General features: G+C 31.8%; 1 protein-coding gene across 1 annotated transcript; it reads right to left on the minus strand.

Moving 5' to 3' along the window:
• Positions 1–272: 272 nt before the first annotated feature.
• Positions 273–3,428, minus strand: LOC119609548 (proton-coupled amino acid transporter-like protein CG1139). The gene is made up of 7 exons (XM_037964381.1): positions 3,343–3,428; positions 3,130–3,280; positions 2,947–3,068; positions 2,530–2,887; positions 1,079–1,257; positions 629–801; positions 273–562 (listed from the first exon to the last, which is right to left on the minus strand). Exons 1-7 carry the CDS (start codon positions 3,417–3,419, stop codon positions 273–275), a joined length of 1,350 nt encoding a protein of 449 aa, XP_037820309.1. The 5' UTR covers positions 3,420–3,428.
• Between the last annotated feature and the right edge of the window lie 7,042 nt (positions 3,429–10,470).

Below are 10,470 nucleotides of genomic sequence, written 5' to 3' on the forward strand. Positions count from 1 at the left end.
GTAGTACTAGTACACTAGTGTAAAACAACTGCAACAACAACTACAACAACTAGGAGTACAACAAATATCTTGTTAGCTTAATTGAGCCATCTTCTAATTAGTTTAAAGGTAAAAGAAAAAAGTAAAGATAGGAGTATCTTAACTAACATTTGGTGTTGCAATATTTTAACAACTATTTAATCTTTTGCGAGAATATATTCATTTAGCTGGAGTTTTATTTTGGCAATATATAATTAGGCTAATCACAGTTCAAAATAGTTTGTTATGCTCAATTATAATAAGTCTGTAAAATATAAAAGACTTTCGTTGGGTTCACCTTTTTCTCCATATTTTAATTTGATATTTTGTGAAGCCACCCAGGTACCAATAAAACTGCCAAATATTCCAAAAGTAATGAGTGCAATATCTCTTATCAAAATATATTTATAGGGTCCATAGCCGACATTGTATTTAACACAAAGATCCATTAGAGCTGGTAATACAAAACCCAAAATGGTTAAGCAGAAAGAACCAACTAGTGGTAGAAATATCGAAATATCAGGGGATATAACAGCAACTAAAACTGGAAAAAGAAAAATATTACAGCAACGAGAACTGAACATTGATCTAATGTGCCCTTTCTTATTACCTGTTACCAATGCTATCGAACATCTTACATTATATTCCATTATTATTTGATCTTCCTGATCAAACCAGTTTGAAAAATAATGATGCCATAAAACATCTACTGTAATGTAACCCTGTAAAGCGTACGAAAAGTATATAGCAACCGCAAACATTATTTTAATAAGTTGAGAAAGTCTAAAAAGATATAAGAAATTATTGGTTAGTTGGTTTCGTAATCCCAGATTTTAACTTTCAAGATCCCTCCATATAGTCGCTAATGACTTGGAACAAATTTGGTCCATTTTTAATGCCAATCTGATAAACAGCAACTATTTTGAATCATATCAAGAGACAAATCAATTTAGAATTTGACAAGAATTCATACTATTTAGAGATCTACAATATGTTACCTATGACTATGGTGGTAGTACAAACATTTTTTAGTAGAAAAATTGCGACCTCAATTACTTACAACATATCGGGTGGTAAATTTAGAGTTATACTACCATAAACCTGACAATCATAGCGCCAATAGCCAACAAAACCAAAGGCAGCATAAAGGCAAAGCGATATAAAAGATCCCAAACTCAAGATGCCGCTAAATCCTAAATAATCCTTTGGATTAGCCATTTCATGTTCGATGGCAATGATCTATGAATTGGAAAATATATAACAGTTAATGATCGGACTATAGTCTAGACTATAGACTAGACTATAGACTAGACTATACTAGACTATAGACTAGACTATAGACTAGACTATAGACTAGACTATAGACTAGACTATAGACTAGACTATAGACTAGACTATAGACTAGACTAGACTATAGACTAGACTAGACTATAGACTAGACTAGACTATAGACTAGACTAGACTAGACTATACTGACTATAGACTAGACTAGACTAGACTATAGACTACTATAGACTAGACTATAGACTAGACTATAGACTAGACTATAGACTAGACTATAGACTAGACTATAGACTAGACTATAGACTAGACTATAGACTAGACTATAGACTAGACTATAGACTAGACTATAGACTAGACTATAGACTAGACTATACTAGACTATAGACTAGACTATAGACTAGACTATAGACTAGACTATAGACTAGACTATAGACTAGACTATAGACTAGACTATAGACTAGACTATAGACTATAGACTAGACTATAGACTAGACTATAGACTAGACTATAGACTAGACTATAGACTAGACTATAGACTAGACTATAGACTAGACTATAGACTAGACTATAGACTAGACTATAGACTAGACTATAGACTAGACTATAGACTAGACTATAGACTAGACTATAGACTAGACTATAGACTAGACTATAGACTAGACTATAGACTAGACTATAGACTAGACTATAGACTAGACTATAGACTAGACTATAGACTAGACTATAGACTAGACTATAGACTAGACTATAGACTAGACTATAGACTAGACTATAGACTAGACTATAGACTAGACTATAGACTAGACTATAGACTAGACTATAGACTAGACTATAGACTAGACTATAGACTAGACTATAGACTAGACTATAGACTAGACTATAGACTAGACTATAGACTAGACTATAGACTAGACTATAGACTAGACTATAGACTAGACTATAGACTAGACTATAGACTAGACTATAGACTAGACTGTAGACTAGACTATAGACTAGACTATAGACTAGACTAGACTAGACTATAGACTAGACTATAGACTAGACTATAGACTAGACTATAGACTAGACTATAGACTAGACTATAGACTAGACTATAGACTAGACTATAGACTAGACTATAGATTAGACTATAGACTAGACTATAGACTAGACTATAGACTAGACTATAGACTAGACTATAGACTAGTCTAATACCTACATTATAAAAAATATTAATTTTTAACTCACCACACCCACCGATTCCATGGCAAATAGCACTGTACCAAAATACAAAGGATAACGATCGATTTTGTTAAACATGTTTCTTTCACTTAACGGTGGAAGATCTTCTAAAATGTACAAAAGTATCAAAGAGAAACCCAAAAAGAAAAGTAAATTAGCCAATGTATTGAATGGCACTAACGCTTTTAGATCTCGTATTAAGAAAATTGAAATCAAGGGAAGTGTTAAGGCTAAAACATGCATATGAAAATCATATTTAGCATAATAAAAATCCAGCAATTGTTTAATATTATCCGCTATAAACAAGACATAGACACAGCTAACGCCGAAGTGATACAAACACATGAAAAAGTCCACAATGCCACTAGAAAATTACACTAAAGTTGTTAATTATACGCAAATTTACAGAAACGTTTAACTTACCCCGATATTAACGAAAATTTACGCAGACAAGGAGGACCGTCCACTAAAGCAAAACGCATACATTCGGGATAAGTTAAAGAAGCTTCTTTGTGTCTTTGACATAATTCATACATGGCATGGATCTAGCATTTAAATAAGTTTGTTAGATTTTTTGTCATACTTTTTAATATCTTGCGAACTCACCAGTAAATGTACGGCATAGACCATTATGCCACCAATAACAAATGTTCCTATTATGCCATTTAACCAGCCGGCATTACAGAAAGCTCTAGGCATTTCCAAACAACCAGTGCCAATGGAACATTTGATTATAATTACAAAGGCTTCAATGTTTCTGCCGGATATTATTGAGTAATAATTTAAGATTATCTTATTAATTAACAAAAATGATCTTACGTTATAGGCCGTTGAATTTGACGATGTAAATGAGGATCATAAGTTTTGTTTAGTTTTCGTAGAGGTTTTGTAAACATTTTTCCTTGTTTTTTTTATTAAAAATTGTTATTTATTTTTATTATAAATTGACATTTTAAATGATAATTAAGTTAAGGAAGCCAGACTACGAGATAATCACTTTTCGGCTGTAGTTCTTTAAATAAGACTCCATTTGAGAACATGGTCTCAATTTTTATATGAAAACCCTAAAATCGGCTGTAGTTCCTTAAATAACGCTCCAATTAAGAAAATAGTGAAAATCTGTGATCACTCATATTTTTAATGAAAAATCGATTTTTATATGAAAAACTTAAATCGGCTGTAGTTCCTTAAATAACGCTCCAATTAAGAAAATAGTGAAAATCTGTGATCACTCTTATTTTTAATGAAAAATCGATTTTTATATGAAAAACAGTAGGTTCTTAAATAACGCTCCAATTAAGAAAATAGTGAAAATCTGTCATCAATCTTATTTTCCATGAAAAATCTATTTTTATATAGAAAATCTAAAATCGGCTTTAGTTTCTTAAATAACGCTCCGATTGACAAAAAACCTAAAATCGGCTGTAGTTTCTTAAATAACGCTCCAATTAAGAAAATAGTGAAAATCTGTGATCACTCTTATTTTCCATGAAAAATCGATTTTTATATGAAAAAGATTAAATCCTCTGTAGTTTCTTAAATAACGCTCCAATTAGGAAAATAGTGAAAATCTGTGATGACTCATATTTTCCATGAAAAATCGCTTTTTATATGAAAAACCTTAAATCGGCTGTAGATTCTTAAATAACGCTCCAATTGAGAAAATAGTGAAAGTCTGTAATCACTCTTATTTTCCATGAAAAATGCATTTTTATATGAAAAATATAAAATGGGCTGTAATTTCTTAAATAACGCTCCAATTGAGAAAATAGTGAAAATCTGTGATCACTCATATTTTCCATGAAAAATCGATTTTTATATGAAAAACCTAAAATCGGCTGTAGTGTCTTAAATAACGCTCCAATTGAGAAAATAGTGAAAATCTGTAATCACTCTTATTTTCCATGAAAAATCCATTTTTATATGAAAAATATAAAATGGGCCGTAATTTCTTAAATAACGCTCCAATTGAGAAAATAGTGATCACTCATATTTTCCATGAAAAATCCATTTTTATATGAAAAACCTAAAATCGGCTGTAGTTTCTTAAATAACGCTCCAATTAAGAAAATAGTGAAAATTTGTGATCACTCTTATTTTCCATGAAAAATCGATTTTTATATGAAAAACCTAAAATCGGCTGTAGTTTCTTAAATAACTAAATATTTTCCATGAAAAATCGATTTTTATATGAAAAACCTAAAATCGGCTGTAGTTTCTTAAATAACTAAATATTTTCCATGAAAAATCGATTTTTATATGAAAAACCTAAAATCGGCTGTAGTTTCTTAAATAACGCTCCAATTAAGAAAATAGTGAAAATCTGTGATCACTTATATTTTCCATAAAAAATCGATTTTTATATGAAAAACCTAAAATCTGCTGTAGTTTCTTAAATAACGCTCCAATTAAGAAAATAGTGAAAATCTGTGATCACTCTTATTTTCCATGAATACTAGATTTTTATATGAAAAACCTAAAATCGGCTGTAGTTTCTTAAATAACGCTCCAATTAAGAAAATAGTAAAAATCTGTGATCACTCATACTTTCCGTGAAAAATCGATTTTTATATGAAAAACCTAAAATCGGCTGTAGTTTCTTAAATAACGCTCCAATTAAGAAAATAGTGAAAATCTGTGATCACTAATATTTTCCATGAAAAATCGATTTTTATATGAAAAACCTAAAATCGGCTGTAGTTTCTTAAATAAAGCTCCAATTAAGAAAATAGTGAAAATCTGTGATCACTCATACTTTCCGTGAAAAATCGATTTTTATATGAAAAACCTAAAATCGGCTGTAGTTTCTTAAATAACGCTCCAATTAAGAAAATAGTGAAAATCTGTGATCACTCATATTTTCCATGAAAAATCGATCTTTATATGAAAAACCTAAAATTGGCTGTAGTTCCTTAAATAACGCTCCAATTAAGAAAATAGTGAAAATCTGTGATCACTCTTATTTTCCATGAAAAATCGATTTTTATATGAGAAACCTAAAATCGGCTCTAGTTCCTTAAATAACGCTCCAATTAAGAAAATAGTGAAAATCTGTGATCATTCATATTTCCCACCAAAAATCGATTTTTATATGAAAAACCTAATATCGGCTGTAGTTTCTTAAATAACGCTCCAATTAAGAAAATAGTGAAAATCTGTGATCACTCTTATTTTCCATGAAAAATCGATTTTTATATGAAAAACGTTAAATCGGCTGTAGTTCCTTAAATAACGCTCCAATTAAGAAAATAGTGAAAATCTGTGATCACTCATATTTTCCATGAAAAATCGATCTTTATATGAAAAACTTAAAATTGGCTGTAGTTCCTTAAATAACGCTCCAATTAAGAAAATAGTGAAAATCTTTGATCACTCATACTTTCCATGAAAAATCAATTTTTATATGAAAAACCGTAAATCGGCTGTAGTTTCTTAAATAACGCTCCAATTAAGAAAATAATGAAAATCTGTGATCAGTCATATTTTCCATAAAAAATCCATTTTTATATGAAAAACCTAAAATCGGCTGTTGTTTCTTAAATTACGCTCCATTTAAGAAAATAATGAAAATCTGTGATCATTCATATTTTCCATGAAAAATCGATTTTTATATAAGAAACCTAAATTCGGCTGTAGTTTCTTAAATAACGCTACAATTGAAAAAATAGTGAAAATCTGTGATCACTCATATTTTCTACGAAAAATCGATTTTTATATGAAAAACCTTAAATTGGCTGTAGTTCCTTAAATAACGCTCCAATTAAGAAAATAGCGAAAATCTGTGATCACTATTATTTTCCATGAAAAATTGAATTTATATGAAAAACCTTAAATCGGCTGTAATTTCTTAAATAACGCTCCAATTAAGAAAATGGTGAAAATCTGTGATCACTCATATTTTTAATGAAAAATCGATTTTTATATGAAAAACCTTAAATCGGCTGTAGTTTCTTAAATAACGCTCCAATTAAGAAAATAGTGAAAATCTGTGATCACTCTTATTTTCCATGAAAAATCGATTTTTATATGAAAAACCTTAAATCAGCTGTAGTTTCTTAAATAACGCTCCAATTTAGAAAATAATGAAAATCTGTGATCACTTATATTTTCGATCAAAAACCGATTTTTATATGAAAAACCTAAAATCGGCTGTAGTTTCTTAAATAACGCTCCAATTAAGAAAATAGTGAAAATCTGTGATCACTCATATTTTCCATGAAAAATCGATTTTTATATGAAAAACCTAAAATCGGCTGTAGTTTCTTAAATAACGCTCCAATTAAGAAAATATTGAAAATCTGTGATCACTTATATTTTCAATGAAAAATCGATTTTTATATGAAAAATCTAAAATCGGCTGTAGTTTCTTAAATAACGCTCCAATTGAGAAAACAATTTAAATCGGTGATCACTTAGTTTCTATATGAAATACCTAAAATCAGCTGTAGATCCTTCCTTATCTTTTGTTCTACCAAGTCTCCCTTTTGCTGCATTTTTATTTTTACTCCATTTTCATATAATAATTTAAAGCAAACATTGCATTTTTGAAGAACCACCTTCATTTACACATGTAAAGGAAGCTGATAAAAGCAAAAATCATAAATTCTAAAAAAAAAGATCAACGTCATCAACATTCTTATTAACTAGAAGACTCCTAGAACAAACACCATTCAAACCTGAGCATCAACAGAGAAATAAAGCAAACAGACAACTAACCAGCCAGCTATTCAACCAGTCAACATTTAACCGAGCTCCACAACTCAACGCCACTATATCATGATCTTTATCTAAAGTGAGAATTTATACCGAGAGGATGCAACAGCCGAAGAAAATGAACAAAACAACAGCAACAACAACAACAAGATGAACAACTAGTAATATGATGATAATGAAAAATAACGAACGAATAATAAAAAGAAATTTCACAAATGTTGCATGCAACTCTAACTAAATATAAGTTGATTTTAGGTAAAAGAAACGAAAAAAGTTTTATTTTATACGCAACACATTAGACTACAAAAATTACCACAGTCACCAACGCCTCAAAAGTACCACCTCTCTTAGCTTCTGATGCAGTGAGAACGTTGATGAGGTGGCTGGATGACTGCCTCCTAACCGCTGATGTTGCGGCCAAACCACCAACATAATTGGCATGTTTCTACGCGCCTACAACGCCTTAATACTTCAACATTCCTAAGAAGTTGCACTAACAGCAGCCGTAACAGCATCATCAAATGCCAGGAAATCTTTCTCTCTAAAAGAAAATTTAATGCCTGTAAAATATTGGCAACACCACAAACTAAAGGAAAACTTGTGAAAATAAAAAAAAATACAACAACTTGAAAATGACAGCATAGAGATTTGATTGTTGCTGTTTTTTTAGAAACCAAAAAACAATCAAACATTTTTTTGCTGCCAGCCACATTTTGGTTTGTTGGTTTATGAGCAAAACTTTAGCACACGCTCTTAACTTTATCTACCGTCTAATTAAGATCTGCAACCACAATGTCGTAAATTAAATGTGGGGTTAAAGGTTGAAGCACTCACACTTTATATATGGAGAAAAATATTCGCCTCCTAAGAGGTGTCTACTCTTGGTGCTATAATGGTGGCTGTTTTTCCTGCATATGGTTATAAACAAACACTTGCTGTGGCTGCCTACTTAGTTTAGTTCAGCTGCTTTGGTCTGGTCTAGTGGCAAGACTCAACTGTAGTGTGTATTTGTATATAAACGTAATGCAGTGCAATGAGTAAAGCTTCTTGCATGTGCGCTCAATTTGTGCGTTCATACCGCAAATATATTTTACCATGTTTGGCGCATTCTGTATTAAGTCTGCTGTTCGCCACACACACACACACTCGTATGTACACAATACAAATAAGACCTAGAAATATGGTTCACTTTGTGTGCAGTTTGGGTGGGTTTGCGTCATCATCGACAATATCAGTAAAATTTTGTTGAGTATAAAGGAATTTAGCAAAATAGGTGCGAAAACCATGATGTCCATTAGCTGAGGTAATTTTACCTCATTAGATATTGATGCTACATTTAAAACAATACAATCAGAATGTATAGACTTAAAAACTGAGCTACTGCACACATTTGAAACCTTTTACTGATTGGGGATAATAAATTAAGAATCCTTATCAGTTCAGTTCTAGTTCAGTTCTAGTTCAGTTCTAGTTCAGTTCTAGTTCAGTTCTAGTTCAGTTCTAGTTCAGTTCTAGTTCAGTTCTAGTTCAGTTCTAGTTCAGTTCTAGTTCAGTTCTAGTTCAGTTCTAGTTCAGTTCTAGTTCAGTTCTAGTTCAGTTCTAGTTCAGTTCTAGTTCAGTTCTAGTTCAGTTCTAGTTCAGTTCTAGTTCAGTTCAAGTTCAGTTCTAGTTCAGTTCTAGTTCAGTTCTAGTTCAGTTCTAGTTCAGTTCAGTTCTAGTTAGTTCTAGTTCAGTTCTAGTTTAGTTCTAGTTCAGTTCTAGTTCAGTTCTAGTTCAGTTCTAGTTCAGTTCTAGTTCAGTTCTAGTTCAGTTCTAGTTCAGTTCTAGTTCAGTTCTAGTTCAGTTCTAGTTCAGTTCTAGTTCAGTTCTAGTTCAGTTCTAGTAGTTCTAGTTCAGTTCTAGTTCAGTTCTAGTTCAGTTCTAGTTCAGTTCTAGTTCAGTTCTAGTTCAGTTCTAGTTCAGTTCTAGTTCAGTTCTAGTTCAGTTCTAGTTCAGTTCTAGTTCAGTTCTAGTTCAGTTCTAGTTCAGTTCTAGTTCAGTTCTAGTTCAGTTCTAGTTCAGTTCTAGTTCAGTTCTAGTTCAGTTCTAGTTCAGTTCTAGTTCAGTTCTAGTTCAGTTCTAGTTCTAGTTCAGTTCTAGTTCAGTTCTAGTTCAGTTCTAGTTCAGTTCTAGTTCAGTTCTAGTTCAGTTCTAGTTCAGTTCTAGTTCAGTTCTAGTTCAGTTCTAGTTCAGTTCTAGTTCAGTTCTAGTTCAGTTCTAGTTCAGTTCTAGTTCAGTTCTAGTTCAGTTCTAGTTCAGTTCTAGTTCAGTTCTAGTTCAGTTCTAGTTCAGTTCTAGTTCAGTTCTAGTTCAGTTCTAGTTCAGTTCTAGTTCAGTTCTAGTTCAGTTCTAGTTCAGTTCTAGTTCAGTTCTAGTTCAGTTCTAGTTCAGTTCTAGTTCAGTTCTAGTTCAGTTCTAGTTCAGTTCTAGTTCAGTTCTAGTTCAGTTCTAGTTCAGTTCTAGTTCAGTTCTAGTTCAGTTCTAGTTCAGTTCTAGTTCAGTTCTAGTTCAGTTCTAGTTCAGTTCTAGTTAGTCTAGTTCAGTTCTAGTTCTAGTTCAGTTCTAGTTCTAGTTCAGTTCTAGTTCAGTTCTAGTTCAGTTCTAGTTCAGTTCTAGTTCAGTTCTAGTTCAGTTCTAGTTTCAGTTCTAGTTCAGTTCTAGTTCAGTTCTAGTTCAGTTCTAGTTAGTTCTAGTTCAGTTCTAGTTCAGTTCTAGTTCAGTTCTAGTTCAGTTCTAGTTCAGTTCTAGTTCAGTTCTAGTTCAGTTCTAGTTCAGTTCTAGTTCAGTTCTAGTTTCAGTTCTAGTTCAGTTCTAGTTCAGTTCTAGTTCAGTCAGTTCTAGTTCAGTTCTAGTTTCAGTTCTAGTTCAGTTCTAGTTCAGTTCTAGTTCAGTTCTAGTTCAGTTCTAGTTCAGTTCTAGTTCAGTTCTAGTTCAGTTCTAGTTCAGTTCTAGTTCAGTTCTAGTTCAGTTCTAGTTCAGTTCTAGTTCAGTTCTAGTTCAGTTCTAGTTCAGTTCTAGTTCAGTTCTAGTTCAGTTCTATTTCAGCTCACCTTGCCACTAGTAGCATGCGTTAACTGCCAAATGTGTAAATTCTAGAAGAGAATACGTTAACAAAAAAAGTCGGAGAAGGTGTGGTTGTAAGTGAATGGTTTTAACACTTAAAGTAGCATTTAACGACATCATTGTCACCATCTC

Source organism: Lucilia sericata, unplaced genomic scaffold (genome assembly GCF_015586225.1).
Source record: "Lucilia sericata isolate MDLA Ls3-8-SP2 unplaced genomic scaffold, ASM1558622v1 Contig001003F_arrow, whole genome shotgun sequence".
Taxonomy (NCBI): Eukaryota; Metazoa; Arthropoda; class Insecta; order Diptera; family Calliphoridae; genus Lucilia; species Lucilia sericata.

Coding starts and splice junctions, on each gene's coding strand:
- LOC119609548 (XM_037964381.1), bottom strand. CDS start 3,419: ATGTTTACAAAACCTCTACGAAAACTAAACAAAACTTATGATCCTCAT. Junction 3,069..3,129: donor TCTATGCCGTACATTTACTG/GTGAGTTCGCAA, acceptor TTTAAATGCTAG/ATCCATGCCATGTATGAATT. Junction 802..1,078: donor AATTTACCACCCGATATGTT/GTAAGTAATTGA, acceptor ATATCTTTTTAG/ACTTTCTCAACTTATTAAAA.